The sequence below is a fragment of the Pipistrellus kuhlii genome, unplaced genomic scaffold (assembly GCF_014108245.1).
Source record: "Pipistrellus kuhlii isolate mPipKuh1 unplaced genomic scaffold, mPipKuh1.p scaffold_m20_p_1, whole genome shotgun sequence".
NCBI lineage: Eukaryota > Metazoa > Chordata > Mammalia > Chiroptera > Vespertilionidae > Pipistrellus > Pipistrellus kuhlii.
Window position 1 is genome coordinate 81,418,360 of NW_023425404.1, and position 17,406 is coordinate 81,435,765.

Sequence of the window (17,406 nt, forward strand, 5' to 3'; positions counted from 1 at the left end):
GCTCACTCCCCAACTTTTCTCACCCTTCTCTCCATTCCCCACCCCAGTGCTGACTTGCTGCTTTCCCTTACTAGTGATCCGGAACATGGATTTGTGCACATTGAAACAAAATTAATTAGAAAGTGGCCTGTGGGGCAGGACTGGGCTAGATGGGCTGGACACGTCCTGCAGCCAACCCCACTTTGTCCCTCCCCAGCTGGGATGGCACTGTGGCTCAAAGGGTGTCTATAGAATTAGCAGGGTCCCTCCAGCAGGTGGGGTCCCTTGGCTTGGTTTGTGGGGATTGGACCAAAACTGGCTCTCCAACATCCCCAGAGGGGTCCCAGAGTATGAGAGGGCACTCTGCAAAGTTACTGTCATACAGTGTTGGAACGCAAACACAAGTGTGCAAGTGTGGCAGAAAACCAGATTCAGGGCCTACAGTGCCCCAGGAACAACATAAGCCACGGCTGAAGGTGGAATCAGAAGGCCCCTCCAGGAATCGGGCTCCCTCCTCTCTGGTTTCTGGTGCATCACCTGAGAACCGCCGCCACTGCCAAATTACTGCAGCTCCACAGCTCCTGCATTGAGCATCTGCCCCCTGGGGGCCAGGGTGCATCATTGCGATCAGCCAGACAGGCGGAGGGACACTTAGCATATGAGCCTTTTATATATATAGATATCACCCCCCAATACCATCATATTAGACATTAGCTTTCAGCCAATGAATATGGGGAGGGGAGGGAAGCACAGACATTCAATCTATAGCATACTTCCATAACTAATGCAACTGTAATACAGTCATCAAGATGAGGAAATATCACATTGATAGATGTTTAATCCATGATTCATATTTCAATTGTGTCAATTTCACCTTAATGACATCCTTTTACCCACACCCACACCCCATTTAGGATTCAAGCCAGGATCATGCACTGAATTTTGTTGCCCTGTCTCTTTAGGAAGAGGTTTTTAACCTAATTTAAATGGCCAAAGATCCTAGGACCAGTTCTGGCTATGACTGCTCTGTAAAAGAAGTCTGTAAAAGGAAAACTCCTAAATGAGATGATGGCAAGGTCCATATTCATGGTTTAAGCCAGTGGTATTAGTGCAGGCCGGGTTTTATGCGGCAGGAGAGGCTGGAAAGACCTGTTTCCTGCACTGCCTCCATCATCCCATGGCTTTCCGAAGCCCCCAACAAACCTGGAAGTTATGCTCTGTTGATCAGTTAAGAGAAGCTGATTTGCCACTTGGATGGAGTTGAGGAAGAATCAGTGGCCCCCAGATGAATTTCCTCTCTGGCTCATTGGAAAGCCTGACCCTCACTTTGATTCATGTTATTCAAAGGAACAGTCCTTAGGAGAGAAGAGGAGCTGGGGAAACTGCCAGATGCCTTAGCGAAAATGGCATTCCTCGGTCTGAGAAGATCCTGAAGTGAAAGCAAAAGCACAAGCCCAGGAAGTTGGCCACCACCATCTTTAGAGCGCCCCCTGGGTGACCTTGAGGGGACAGCCCAGAGGCTCCTATCTGGGAGGGGCTCTCCTCCTCCACACTGGCTCCCTGGGCTCCTGCCCTCTCCCTTGCTTCAGGCCCTGGCCCATACTTTCACGGAGAGGGACTTACAGTGAGGCTCTGTCCTGCCAACATTGGAAGGCCTCCTGCCCGAACCACCCTACTGCCATCACCCACTCTTTCTCAGGGCCACATCCCTTCTCTATGGCCTGGGTGCCTTGAGCCCTGTCCTCTGCCTCCTTGCTGCTTTTCATCCTCTGACCTCAGCCCCAGAAGCCTGAGCTCTCCCTCCTGTCCTGCTCTCTCAGCCCCTCAGCTTTCCCTTGGGCCAAATGAGAATCACCAGTGGCTTAGAAAGTGAAGAGGCAGATATCTCTAGAATCCCAATTAGAAGTTTATAAAAATCATTTTTTACATAAAAATTTCATTATATATGTAAGTTATATCTGTAGCACAGTTCTTCCTCAATGTCAGATATATTATTACCTACAAATTAGGCCTTGATTGCCTAATAACTGCCCATGTAACATAGTTGCTCTAGAAAAAAAGCATGTCAAATTCCAGAAAACCTTCTTACAGCACACCTTATTCCTGATCAGCTTTTCCTGCTTTATAATTGACCATGTTCCTGTGAACTTAATTGGTAAGATCTAGATTGATAGTGTTCTTTGTGATACATGTATATGTAATATATATGGATGTATACACACACACACACACACACACACACACACACACACACACACAAATACGTATATGAAGAAAATTTTCTTATCACCTGAGTTTAACCAGATAGGTAAAACAGACCAGTTTAAAAACTCTGTAAAGGCCCTGGCATGAAGGCTATTTCGATTTTTGTTTATTTTTACAAAGTATTGTTCTGGTGTTCCAATTTTTCAGACAAATAGTTAAAAAACAGCTAAGTTTTGATTTAAAGTTTCAGTGTTGCTGACAGTGATCTCTGATCCAACCTGGTCAAATCTACTTCAGAATAGACTTGGCTACTTCTGAAGTCAAGTCTACTTCAGAATAGCTATAGCCAGTTTCAGATAGTGTTGTATCTCTTTGCCTGCTTTTCAGCTCATGAAATGCTACGGGCTAAAATTCACCTCTTTCTCATTTCCCTCTTCTATTTTCTCCTTTGTACATGTTTAACTAAGCAGGTCACAGAAAGTCGAGAGAGCCAAATGACTATTGAAGAGAGGAAGCACCTCATTACTGTGAGAGAGGAAGCCTGGAAGACAAAAGGCAGAGGGGCAGCTAACGACTCCACCCAGTTTACCGTGGCCGGGAGAATGGTGAAGAAAGGTCAGTTTGTGAATGTGCATGCTGTACATGTGTTCATGTGTGTGCACATGCTCCATCACCCATGACAGCTCAATGAAAACAATCACACCATGGTATATTTTAGTTTTTAATCTCAGAGATGTTATATAAATGGTTTTGAGGTCGGTTTTCTGAGATATTCCTACCGAAACCTTTTTTTATACATAGCGTCATCTTCAATATAAAAAGCATAATTCAATTTCAAAACTTACCCATCTGAAAATTGAGCACAGGTTTCAAAAGCAATTACAAATCTGTTAACGAATCTTAGTTCTTTCCCATAATTGCTTTCAAATTATTTACATTTTCTTGCCATCTGGCAATCAGTTAACCCAAATTAGCCTTTCTCAATGAAGAAGGAGTTTCCGTCTTCTCCCTTGTAGGGTAATTCCTAGGTCCCTTTCCATAAAGCTGAGTTCTCTGGCTTACAAAGATAGATTTCCAAGCATGTTTTAATATATGTTTAAAAGATATACCCAATTCAAGGAGTGGGATTTCCCTGCAGACAGTCATTTCTATACATCTGAGCTTTTGGAACTAATTTGAAACCTGTACATGGCTAGTAAAGTCACCAGAGAGCTTTAAGCCTCTATATCCTGTAGGAAACATTTAGAATTACGGATCTCTTTGTCTCTTATTGGGCATGCCTTCATTTTCTGGGTTATTGTTTAAAAACAAATTTTCTAAGTTAGTGATAAGGGTTTTCACATTCACTCGGAGTTCATTTATATTGTCATTAGCTCTTCTAAGTTTATCTTTCCCTTTTCTCAGAATCTTTCACGATTTTCACTCATACAAAGTGCCTAGTTCACTGTAATCTCATAATAAATCTTTGCAGAAGGACAAGAGGGAGGGAAAATCCTTAAACTGTGATTAACTCAAATCTTGGCAGAAGAATCCTTTCTAACAAATTCTTAACTAATCTTGGAATTGTCAAAAGATAATAGCAGATAACTTACTCTCACAAAATGAGGCAGCATTTGAGTATTTTCACCAAATCACAGAACAGGGTAATCATGTTAAACTACTTTAATATGAGCCCCATCCTGTGTTATCAAAAGCAGCTCCTTAAGGCCCACATTGATCAAGAAGAATTCAAGCTGAGAACATGAACCAGAGCTCAGATCTAGCCTGGACTTTCATCCTGATGACTTTTTATTTTTCTTTCATTTAAAAAATCACATTGATTTGTAAGTAGGCCCACTTACTACCAAAACCCACTGCTCTAGTCCACAGCACTGTCAGAGGAAGGAGATTTATCTTACATGGGCTTAAAGAGCAAGATCCAGGAAGTTCCTATCTCAGAGGATGAGTTTGCATTCACATTTTCCTGAATAAATCAGAGATCTTTATTTAACAGGTGCTATATTGTTGGCTCAGGAAATAATTTTCTTACACTTTTAGCCTAATGAAAAACATTGTACCCTATTTTTCTAATATTTGTTACCACCTACTGGGTTATATGTTCACTTGCGTTGTCAGCTGTGTTTTATTTGCCGTAAAATGGCATCCAGTTTATACTCACTATAGAATAAAATAACCCCCTACACTGCAGTCACTGAGACATCCCATTTCATATGGTTACAATGGCATATATGAGTTACTGCATATCAGTATATTGCCAAGAGGCACACTCATTTCATTCTTTCAGGCCAGAAAACTCTACTGTTCTCTAGGACTTTTAAACACTACTGTTCTCTACTGCTCATTAGGACTTTTTCCCTTCTTGATACTCCTAGAGTATCTGTAACAATTAGCACTCCAAAAGGTTTCTGTGATATTCTACTATTCTCCTGGGAGAAAAATACTCAAAGTACGGAATGCCTTGAACAAGAGGGATGTGAAAATGTTCCTGAAGAGAGTGGGTAAAGGTTATTGCAAGTAGAAGTCATTGGAAGAGGTATGGGGATTGCTTTGTTTTAGTGTGTAATTTAAATCTATTTGCCCTCTTACATGCAGAAAAATACTAATATTTACCTGGGAAAGAGGTGGCTCACATCCAAGAGCTCTCCTGCATCTGCTGTCTGAATGGGCAGCAGGGGGCGCCCTGGCAGTACAAAGGGTCAGGTTTCCTGTTGGCCTGTTTTTAACTTTAGAGTTAATGACCTCCATGCTAATAAACCTTTCCATATCTCTTTTGCATCCTTTTGTAGGTAATGATTTACTGCCCCAGCCTGTGAACCAAATTTCACCTATCTTTATTATCTTTCAGGAAAAACTTATTTTCTCACTGATGTAAACCCTTTGCAGGTCTAGTAAATGAAATAAAATTTGAAAAATTGACATCCTCAAGCAAATATATGTATGTCTTGAAGACTTCTAGAATGTCACCTAAAACTTAAGTTTTAAACTAGAATTCATTATTTTGCCTTAAATTTTTAATGCTGTAAGTAATACATCTTTCTCTAGCTCCCAGGAGGAAGGAGCAGAGCAATTCATTCATTTATTTTTCCTTGTAGTTGATAGCGACTCACATCTTCTTTAGATGTGCTTTGAGGAATGCTCAAAGTGGTAATGTTATCTAAGGATTTTACATTAAACACAGAACATGAACACCTCGTTTGTCCTTTGTAAATGTACTAATTATTCTCCTTTCCAAATCCTTCTACTTAAGTTGGGGGTGGGGGAAAAGGAGTTGCTGATATATTTTCTTTTATTAAAATTTCTTGTTCTGACCAGATACCTTTTTCATGCTGAAATTTCTTTCTTTGCCTTTCATGTGTCCCTCACCATTTCTCCCTTTAAAGATTCCCCACCCTGCTTCATGATAAATCTATGAGAAAGCATATCACAGGTTCCCAGCCACACCTGAGATGGATATGCCCTGCCAAAGATCACAAATCACTTTCACTGTGTACTCTTGTGTCTTTTCTTCCACAGGGTCAGCACTCTTCAGTTATTGCTCAGTAGAACCACTCTCCTCTGAGTGATGCTCCAAAGGCTAGACTGTCCCTAGTTCACCTCAGCCTGGAAGGAAATTTGTGCTGGCAGCCACTGCGAGCCAGTGTGACACAATCCCTTCTCCTCTTTCTCCGTGGGAGATGGTGCAAATAGACTTCCTCCTCAACTGTGCGCACCACCACAAAGGGCCTTCAGAGCTCACCCTCCATTTGTTAAAGTATATTCTGATAGACTTGTACTTCCTTATCCCACTCACGTGTATGGCCATGTTTTCCTACGTCCTCATTACTCGTTTTGGAATGGCAGCTTATCAGACACTATAGTCCTTAGAAACTATCAGATGTCTATCTACATGTGCAGTTGTCCTACACAGACATGGTACCTGCCAAATGTATTTGTTTGTACACATGCATGTTTGTGTATAAATTCTATGAATTGTAAAATCTACATTGGAGGTAAGAGATCCAACAGGGTCAGGAGACTTTCCAGGAATGACCCTTAGATACTAAACAGCTCCTTGTTTGTTCTGCAGGTTTGGCATCACCCACTGCCATCACACCAGTAGCGTCCCCTATTAGCAGTAAAACAAGGGGCACAACACCCATTTCCAAACCCCTGGAAGGTAAGTCACCAAGGCACCTGATGTGCCAGGGACTCTGAGTCCTCAGTGGTTCTCTCTCATCGATGCTGTCTCCTTGCCTAGATATTGAAGCCAAACCAGACATGCAGTTAGAATCGGACCTGAAGTTGGACAGGCTGGAGAGCTTTCTGAAAAGGCTGAATAACAAAGGTACATGCCAGAAGCCAGAGGGAAGCTTTGGTTTAGATACCTGTAGCACACTGCGATTCGTATTTCAGTGAATAGCTAACTAAGGAAACCTAAAAAGAACCTGCTCCTCTCTCAGAACCTCTACGTCCCATTTGTGAGGGCTTTCTCCTCAGTTAAACTGTCTTCTTTCTACATGACTGGACCGATTTATTCTATAAGTATTATTTTTGCTGTTATCTTTTTAAAAATGAAGTTACTGGTCAAGTCTGATTGTATTACCAAGCTCTGACCCACTTGATAATGTACTAAATTTGAGACCCCCAATAACATTTCTTATTAAAGCTAAATCTTGGGGTGTCATCCCATCAGAATCATGATTTAATTTTGCTTTGAACCCTGAAAGCAGATTATTCTACTTATACAAAGTCAACATGATCTTGGGCTGATGAACTTTAAATTGTATATGTCAATTTCCAATAAGGTAGCTGTTAATATATCTTATAATCACAAATAATTTCTAAAAGGAAATTTAGGTAAATAATAAATTGAAATAAATATTTCAGTACAAAAGTCAATGGAATATACAAAATAAGAGAATAAAATGCAGGAATACCCTTATCTCTTAGTTAAAATTTCCAGTACTTGAAGCTTATCAAATATTATACTTTGGGAGTGCCTATCATTGACACTGACCCCTAACCATTTGGAAATAATACACACACACACACAAAACACACAATAAAACCCTTTAAACCAGAAATATAAAAGTGTAATAGGATAACTAATCTGCAAGGCAAGGAATGCAAACAGTTCAACAGTGATCTAGCCCAGGGGCCCAATCCAACTCACCACCTGTTTTTGTAAATTGAGTTTTATTGGAATACAGTCATGACTACTGTTAAGGTATTGCCAGTAGTCACTGTTACACTACAACAGCAGAGTTGAGTAGTTATAACACAGGCCATATAGCCTTCCATGGAAAGCCCAAAACATGTACTTCACGGCCCTTTGCAGAAAAACATCTTCCTGACCCCTCATTTAGAGACTGAGGCTACTTCTGCTTCGAGCAGCAAAAGGAACTTAGTGGGCTTGTGTGTAGCAAGGCCAGCCTGGCTCTCTTTTACACGTCACAGCGCAAGCGTTGTTCACACTGGACGTCTTTCAATGAGAAAGCAAGGAAGGCCTAGGAGGCATCCACAGGACACTGGATATTATCACTATTATGGCTATCACTATGGAGGGAGGGGGGAATAAATTTTAAGGAATTGTGAGGTGCAATTGGAATAATGATTTTACACAAATTTACTCCATTTACTTGCTTGTTTATTGATAGTTGGTGGGATGCAAGAAACTGTACTCACCGTCACAGGCAAATCTGTTAAGGAGGTGATGAAGTTGGATGATGACGAAACCTTTGCCAAATTTTACCGCAGCATGGATGATACCGTGCCAAGGAGCCCTGTAGAACTGGAAGAAGACTTTGACGTTATTTTCGACCCTTATGCCCCCAAGTAAGTTACTGAAATTTCTGTTTTTCACCCACTGAGAATGGACTCCTGCATTGGCCTCTACCCAGTATTTTCATGAGCTCTTCTCTCACTCTGATAAAACTTCATTACAGACAAATTATTACTTCCCTTTATTCATGGGGATATGTTCTAAGATGCCTGGATCTGGAGATCATACCAGTCTTTTCATATGTTTTCTTTCCCCCCTCCCCGTATTTCATAAATACCTAAATACCTTTTTCACTTAAAGGAAGTACTATATGGCTTCTCTCTGGCATCTCTGAATTACCATCATCACTATTGTTCTTTGGGGCCATTATTAAGTAAACTAAGGGTGACTTGAACACAAGGACTATAATACTGTGACAGTCGATCTGATAATCAAGGTGGCTACTAAGTGACTAATGGGCGGGGAGCACCTACAAAGTGGATGAGTCACAGGATGGAATGGACTGGCAGCAAGTGTTATACTGCTACTCAAAATGGCACATAATTTAAAACTTACCATTTATTACTAGAATTTTCCATTTAATATTTAGTTACCAATTTTTCTTGGTAACTAAAACCATGGAAAGTGAAACTGTGGATGGAGGGAGGGGAGTCTATTGTATTCTCTAAGCCAGACACGTAAAGCTGTGGGTAGATGAAACATGCATGCCCAGAACTGATGCACATTCAGGCAGAAAGTCTTACAGACAGAGCATGTGCCACAGGTGTTTGCCCTGTTCCTAAAATGTCACTGGATTTTTTACCTACTCCAATATTGTTCTGCATATTTTTAGATTAACATCAGTTAGTAGAGATTTCTATACCGTCTTTTATTTGACATACCATTCTTACTCATGACTTTAAAAAGTATTTGGATTTCATGGGCTTAAATTAATACAACTAAATAGAAAATCAGTAAAGCATGTTACTTAACTACAATCCTATATAATAAAAGGCTAATATGCAAATTGACCAAACAGTAGGACAACCGGTCACTGTGACGAGCACTGACCACCAGGGAGCATATCCTCAACACAGGAGCTGCCCCCTGGTGGTCAGTGCGCTCCTACAGGGGGAGCACTGCTCAACCAGAAGCCTAGTTCATGGCTAGCAAGCACAGCGGCAGTGGCAGAAGCCTATCTCACCTCCACAGCAATGCTAAGGACCCATCAGGGGATGTCCGACTGTCGGCTTAGGCCCAGGTAGAGGGCCTAAACCGACAGTTGGACATCCCCTGATAGATCCCAGACTGTGAGAGGGTGCAGGCCAGGCTGAGGGTCTCCCTGCCTCCCAGTGCACTAATATTATGCACTGGGCCTCTAGTAATTTATAAAATCAGAAGATCTGAGAGTTTTCTCAGTATGTCCAAAGGCCTGTCTTCACATAGGAACCTGACTAAGTCTCCTAAGGAAAGCAATTATGGTTTATGATTCCTCTTCAGAATGTGGTCTCTCACTTGCCTACTTTCCTCTGGATTTCTTCACTTTCAGTTGAGCTGTGACCATGGGGTGGAAGGCACCTTTGCCTTGGCCACTCCAGCACAGGCAGCTTCTCTTCCCAGTAGTTCCAGCAGAAGTTTCAGGTTTGATTTTCTTGGATGTGAGTCTATCCCTAAAGCAATCATTGTGGCCAAGGTGATGCAAGACAGTGAATGGCCAGAGCTGGTCTCTGGATCCAATCCTGAGCCGGGCTTGGAGGCAGGAGATGGAGTAAGATGAGTCCTCCTAAGGAGAGTCAGGATGCTCTTATCAGAAGCAGGAAAAATACCCTGAACAGGATAAACCCACAGCTATTGACCACATTTATCTATTTTCTAAAAGTTTATCAGAGTGACAGTATCTTTCTTAAGTCTGTGTAGTCATCACAAATTTGTCCTTAAACTACTTCTGATATATTTGTTGCAGGTTTCAATATGCTTCTTTTATTTAATTTGCTACCTTAAGAAAATTAACATTTTACCATTTCTCATATTTAAATAATGTTTTGGGTATTTGTGTGCATGGTTGTTCAGCCATTTCTCAATCTTCTCCCAACTCAAATGTTTAAATTTTTTAAATCATTACATATAATTTAAATATATGTGCATGTTTTTACACACACACACACACACAACAATATTATATATAAAGGAAACTTGCAGACACCTATGCTGTTGGAAGTTGAGAGCAGCATCAGGAATCTGTTGGGAAGTCATGTGACTGTGTCCACCCACCTCCTTGTGTCTGATCTTCTGCCCCGGAATTGTGTGAATGTGTAGCAGTCATTGCTGGTTTGTGAGCCTATTTTACTTCAATCTATTTTTTTTTTTTCAAAATAGTAGTTATTTTTCAGAGGGAGGCAATGGTTTGTGAGGAGACTCGTTATGAGAGAGTTGGTGAGGGAACTGAAAAATTATTTTGTGAAAAGAAAAGTTAGTTTGGAGGAAAGAGAATAAAATGGAGAAGCAATGGCTGGCTATAAATTCTTGAAGGGCTTGTTAGTAACAGAAGAGGTAGATATGTGTACTATTACAAAGAGCAGAGATGGGACGGGTCTGTGAATGTGTAGGGTTGGGGAAGAACTTCCTACCCCTGAGATCTATGGAGGAGTGGGATAAGCTGCCCCATTAGGGACTATTGTTTTTCAGGCAGAGCCCACGGGGTTGGGTGAGTGGGGGCTTTGGGAATTGTCTGAGTTCTTAAACTCTATGACTCTCTCCTTGAATCTCCCTTCCATCCCCATGGTACTATGACTTTATGTCAGGAGAGTGGCGGGCAGGAGGAAGAGTTGTAAGATTTAAAATGAAATCAGGGAATAAAAATGTAGAACCCATTGCTTCAGATCAGAGAGCCTCAACAGGCCAGGAGTTATTATAGACCAAGGCTCAGCTCTGCTTTGCTCCTCAGGTTGACGTCTGCCGTGGCCGAGCACAAGCGTGCAGTCAGACCCAAGCGCCGGGTTCAGGCTTCCAAAAACCCGCTGAAAATGCTGGCCGCAAGAGAAGACCTCCTTCAGGAATATACTGAGCAGAGACTAAACGTCGCCTTTATGGAGTCAAAACGGATGAAAGTAGAAAAGAGTGAGTATTTGGAACCAAACAACTTGCTTCTGTGCTTGGGAACTAATGATCTGGCGATATATTTTTTAACAATTGAGGTTGCACATTTTGTTTTATTTTTTTAATATATAGTATTTTGTTAATCCTCACCTGAGGATATATTTTCCACTGATTTTTAGAGAGGCTAAAAGGGAGAGAGGGAGAAACATCAATGTGAGAGAGACACAATGATTGCTTGCCTCCTGCTTGTGCTCTGGCCAAGATGGGAGATTGAACCTACAACCCAGGTCCATGCCCTTGATCAGGATTCGAACCCAAGACCTTAGGTGTGTGGGCTGATGCTCTAACATAGGGGTGTCGAACTCAATCAGAGAAGGGGCCAAAATCTAAAATCCAGCCTAAATCGCAGGCCGAATGGTTTACTGAACAGTCATAAACTGTCATTGTGATGGAAACGCAGCGGAGTGCAGTGATGACAGCGCGGTGCGGGCCACATTGCAAGGCCTGGCGGGACGGATTTGGCCCGCGGGCCTTGTGTTTGACACATGTGCTCTAACCACTGAGAATTCTGGCCAGGGTGTGATGTGGTGATTTTAATCCTCCTTTTTCTGCCTTGTAAAGGCCAATAATGTTGCTCATAAGACACTCATTAAATAAAAATGAGTAAATTTGTGCACACCTGCAGAAAATCTGTATATAATGTAAAGACTTTACACAGAAATTCTTCTAGCATTAAACATCTGTTAATTGGAAAATTCAAATTACCCTGCTGCATTTTTTCCAAGAGATTGGAGGGAAAGGATGTTTTTGGGCTTTGTAATTTACCCCATTGTCAGCTCTGTAGGGCCCAAACACAATAATTCTCTGCTTAATCTTATTCAAGAGGAAATAATTTGATTTATCAAGGGAAAATGTGCCAAATCACTGCTTCGCCTAATCCTAGATTTTTATATTATTAATTAATGCACAAACCAGTGCTCTGCAGATTGTCTTTGGTGGGATGTGGGCTGGGTGGAGAGGGGGGAGGAGGGATGGATAGTGAAAGGAGCATGAGGAGGTAGACTCCAGGCTGTGTGCCTCACGTGACAGTGCTGCTCTGCTTTTACCTACCTGCCCAGTAAAGTGGAATTTCATAGTTTTGAAACAGAGGTTTCCTTGGTAGCAATAATGACATACATAATTTGTGCTGTTTTAAATATTCTTTAATTTTGAATATAATTGTTATTTTCCTATAGCACTCATAAACCAATTTCCTAAAGCTTTTCTTAGGAATATAGTAACTAAATAAAGTGATTGAGTCTTGTCAACATAACTGGTTTACTCAAAAAGTGTATTTCAAAATCACTATGCCTCATGAATTCTCAAGATGTGTTATATATTTCTTCAGTATAAGAACCTAATCCCAGCAAAGTAATTTTTCTGAATTCCTTTCCAGCATATATATATTTTTTTAAAGTGAGTTGGAGAAATGAAGGTTTATTGGAACAAGTCTTATCTATCTTTCCTCTATTTCCACCTAGAGGGAGTGCAGATGATGTGTTTGTGGTGACTGGCACATATACATTTGTTGGTCCAGATGAAAACTCAGCATCTTGTTATTACAATCTTAAATTGAAAGCAAAGGACCTCAGGGGATCAGTAATTTATTACTTAGCCTCTATAAAAAGATTGTAAAGTAACCATCCCTTATTGAATGCCTGCTTTTCTATTTTTGGTAGAAAGTAAAGGCTTTTGGTGAAAGACACTTAACAATCTTCCTTGAGAATGCATTTTCAACATCTCAACATTGTTAGGAACTTTTAACAGCTTTGAATGGAATTGAAACAAATGAGTCCAGTTCCTAATTTTATACTAAAGTAGCTGTGCCACATTATCACTCTATTCTTGTCTCTACGTGGTGAGGTGTGACACTTGTCAATAGCAGTTTATACTTTCAGTACAGTGTTGAATCCTTAATACAAGGGTTAAGCATTGCACTGCAGTTAATCAGACTTGGGTATGTTCTCAAGGATTAACCTTAAAAGAAAAAGATAGCTGGTGATGAATAATTTCTGATTGTAAGCATTGTCATTTCACCTGAACATCTTGCTTTTCCCTGTGTTTTTGTGTTTCCTTATTCAATCGGCCCAGTGTCCTCCAACTCCAACTTCTCAGAAGTCACCCTGGCAGGTTTAGCCAGTAAAGAAAACTTCAGCAGCATCAGTCTGCGAAGCGTCAACCTGACAGAACAGAATTCTAACAACAGTGCAGTGCCCTTCAAGAAGCTGATGCTGTTGCAGATCAAAGGTATGTAAGAGCAGGAGGAGTTACATCAAGACCTGGGCTTCAGTCAGGCAGCATCAGGGGTCCTGACTGCCCATAACTGCCTGTCATGGGAAGGGAACTCACCTCACGCTTTTGAGGACCTGCTATGTACCAGGTGCTGAACTTCCTCCTCTCAAGTAAGCTTCATACAATCCATGAGGCGGTGTATCCCTGAGGTTTAGGGGGATAGTGATGTGCCTGTGATCAGCAGTTGTTGAGCAGCATTGAACCTCGGTCTCTCCCATTTGAGAAACAGCTTAGGTGGCTGCCCCCTTTACCCTGTAGCCCCTGCCACACACTGTTAGGCAGTTACCAGACCCCCTAAATTGTCATAGTGTTCTCTCCACACAGTTGCCTCCCTGACACAAACAAGAGTCAATGCAGGGCAGAGATAGACAGAGGTATATCCTTGGAGAAGGAATCCAGAGGAAGCAGAACAAGTGAGGTAGACCCGGATTCCAATTCATCACCTTTTCTATTCATAGCAAGGGAGACCTAGCTCTGGGTTGTGAGGGTAGATTTGGCTGTGTCCCAATGGCAACAGCTCAAGATTTATCACCAGAAGAGGATAGATGAAATCTCCTCTCCATCTGGGAGGGTTTCCCGTATGTTGTGCATGTCCATGTCCATCCCAATGACAGGCTCCAATAACCAGCCTCTATTCCTGGTTTTAACCCAGAGACGATACTATCAGTGTGTTTGTAGGAAGATCCACAAGGCAGTGCTTGACTCTAGACTGATGCCCAAAAGAATCCCAGCCAAAAACTCTGGAGCAAGCAGAAGCTGTGAAAGGCACTCCCTCACCTGAGAAAGCTAGGAGATGAGCGAACAAGGGAAAGGAGCATGGTGCTGCCTTTCCTGGTGGAAGGAACCCCAACTAACCTATGTCTGTGCTGTAAAAGGACACTGACAGTGGTCCTGAGGACATGGTGGCATTTGGGAAGGCACTAAAAGGAATTAATCTATGATGTTGCCATTCTGAATCCCCCTCCGCCATTCCCAGTCATGGAAATTAATGTAGATAGGCCAGACTCTTTAGAATTGAAAGCGATGCTCGGATGGGGTGCTCTCTGGTCCTTCCTGTGGCTGGGGGAGTTCTCTTTTCTGGGAGATGGTGTTTCTTTGCCTTGTGTTCAGGAAGAAGACATGTGCAGACAAGACTGGTGGAACCCCGAGCTTCATCACTCAACAGCGGGGACTGCTTCCTCCTGCTCTCTCCCCACTACTGCTTCCTGTGGGTAGGAGAGTTTGCAAATGTCATAGAAAAGGCGAAGGTTGGTATCTGAAAAATAAAATAGTTTAGTTGAGCATCTCCTTTATACACTGACAGAATGTCCTATCAGTTGCCAGATGATTGCAAAGCTTCTCAAGTGCACAGTTTCATTTGAGTGAGAAGAGATAGATATTGTTCTGAATATCTCTCAAACAAACTTTCAATAGGTGTGCACGTGTGGTACTTTAGGGGGATTGTTACCTATCCCTCCAGGGGAAGTCCTGGCTTTGTTCTCACTTTTGTGTAAAAAAAAGAGCTGGTACATCACTTCAAAGTTGCTTTTCCCAAGTCCCTGTGAAATCTTGCTCCAGACAGTGAATGAGGATCTCATGGGGAAAAGTCTAGAGAACAGGTAGCTTTTACCAATTTATGTGATCTGTTTGAATTCATGTGACCTAAAGAATTGATGCCTCTGTTTAGTTACATTTTCTTAATTTTGTTAAAAATATTCAACCACCAGTGCCTTGGGCTCCTGGTCACCAGGTTTTCCTTTCAGACCATTTCTGGTCTTGGATTTCAGAGTGCCTCCCCAGCCAGCCACAGGCCGTCTACCCAGATAACGGTGTTCCTCCCTTTTTTCAGGCCTCAGAACTTGCAACTTTAATTCAGACAAAGAGGGAACTTGGTTGTAGAGCTACTTATATCCAAACTATTGAAGAAGGAATTAATACACACACTCATGCAGCCAAAGATTTCTGGAAGCTTCTGGGTGGCCAAACCAGTTACCAATGTAAGAGTTTACTGTATGTCAGAGAATGACAAGACTTAAATATCCTTTCTTCTCCCCTACTTCATCCTTCAAAACCAGCCCCATTTCAAAATCTAATGTAATACCCTCTCATTATTCATATCCCAAAGCTGCTGGAGACCCAAAGGAAGACGAACTGTATGAAACAGCCATAATAGAAACAAACTGCACTTACCGTCTGGTGGATGACAAGCTTGTTCCTGATGATGACTTCTGGGGGAAAATCCCAAAGTGCTCCCTTCTGCAGTCAAAAGAGGTATAGGGAGTGGGCGGAGCAGTCTGCACAGGGCTGCCCCATAAAATAGTTAGTAAGTGCCCATAAATCCTAGCTATCAGTCAGTACTGTCGTGAGTTGGTAACATCTTTTGAAAGGATATTTATTTGTAATTTCCAACCATTACTTCCATCTTGATTACTAATATAGAATTTAGAATATTGTTCAGAGGAGTTTCAATAAATTATTGAAGGTTTTTCTATTTTAGGATATATATATATATATGCCCTATCTCTTGATTTTTGTATAAAAATTAAATAATTTTCACTCCTTAAGTTTCAGGGAATTATATATTCTTTCTATATGTCCTTTTTTCCTCTCACACCCTGAATACTAAATACATACATTTATATGTCCTTTTTTCTCTCACACACCTTAAATATTAAATACGTACATTTCCAGGTCCATTAAGTAAGTAATCTAAGTTTTGAGAGAAAAAGTGCTACTCAGAATTTTATTGAATAGAAGAGTATTATAAAGACTGTAATCCAAAACTAGATTGATTGTATCATATGTGTGGGCATTTAAATGGGAGGAAAAACGGTCACAGAAATAATCAGGAATAACTTTAAAGAGAAAGTGAGACTGAGCCTTGTTTGAAATTAAATAGAATTTGGATTATTGGAAATGAAGGGAGAAGTTATTCTAGGAAGAAAGAGTAGAACAAACTATAGCCTTGAAAATAAGAGATAGTACCCCATTCATGAATTCGTTCAGCAAAGAGTAGCCCTATTATAAATGTAAGTATGGTATGCTCTCTGCCCTTGGGGGTCTTAGAACTATATAGAGGAGAGATGGCACCTGTCATCTCTGTGCCTGGAATGTATGAAGTGACCTATATATACTAAGTGAATGAATAGAAGAAGAAAGGGAGGGAGGGAGGAGGGGGAGAAAAGGGAAGGATGATAGGAAGATGGCCTTCACTCTTTGATGAATCAGAAGTTTGAGAGTTCAGAGGAGGGAACATTAACTTGGGCTCCCTACTGACAGTGAAACGGACAATGAAATGGAATTCTACCCATCAGGTAGAGGCTGGCTGGAAGTGCCAGCTTGTAGGTCTTGTTATCTTCTTGTGTTTGTATTGATTGCTCCACCTTTCTTTGTGTCATCACCCATTTGACTCACTGTCCGTAGGGAGCCTGGTTCAACTGGAGCTTATCCTTGAAGTTAATAAATCCTTCTGTGCCCTTCTCCCAGGTACTGGTGTTTGATTTTGGTAGTGAAGTTTACGTGTGGCATGGAAAAGAAGTTACATTGGCACAACGGAAAATAGCATTTCAGCTGGCAAAGCACTTATGGAATGGAACCTTTGACTATGAGAACTGTGACATTAACCCACTGGATCCCGGAGAATGCAATCCACTTATTCCCAGGTACTCCTGTGATTCTCACGGCCCTGCAGAGCAAGCAGATTTCCTCAGGGGCCTCAGTTCTCACCCAGTTGGCTACTGTTGCTCGTCATGGGTTTTTGTTTTCATAAATGACTGCCGTGCAGTACCATGGATATTTAGAAAGGAACATTTCTTTAGCTTTTACCTAAGTAATACAGAAATACAGATGTCTTCTTGAAGATGTTTGTTATATTACATGCCTTGAAGTGAACAAATTATTTTCACCTGCAGCATTCCAGATACTATTGACAGATGGATAGCAATTTTTTAAACAAATTACATGTTGATCTGAAGACTTCCCATTAATCTAACAGTGCAAAAGCAACACACTTTTAACTTTACACTGTCACAGTATAGCCCTTGAATTCCAGGGTTTATCATTGATTTGGCAGTAGG

At 41.4% G+C, this 17,406-nt stretch overlaps 1 protein-coding gene across 3 annotated transcripts in view; it reads left to right on the forward strand.

Moving 5' to 3' along the window:
* The window catches only part of SVIL (supervillin), a 212,234-nt gene that overhangs the window by 173,869 nt on the left and 20,959 nt on the right, over positions 1–17,406 (forward strand). For all 3 annotated transcript variants that reach the window (XM_045586015.1, XM_045586025.1, XM_036453521.2), the window contains 10 exons: positions 2,652–2,799; positions 6,251–6,340; positions 6,422–6,508; positions 7,821–7,998; positions 10,869–11,041; positions 13,151–13,306; positions 14,462–14,598; positions 15,180–15,327; positions 15,456–15,601; positions 16,817–16,992. In XM_045586015.1, the coding sequence (XP_045441971.1) occupies positions 2,652–2,799; positions 6,251–6,340; positions 6,422–6,508; positions 7,821–7,998; positions 10,869–11,041; positions 13,151–13,306; positions 14,462–14,598; positions 15,180–15,327; positions 15,456–15,601; positions 16,817–16,992 (1,439 nt within the window). The remainder of the gene's footprint in view (positions 1–2,651; positions 2,800–6,250; positions 6,341–6,421; positions 6,509–7,820; positions 7,999–10,868; positions 11,042–13,150; positions 13,307–14,461; positions 14,599–15,179; positions 15,328–15,455; positions 15,602–16,816; positions 16,993–17,406) is intronic.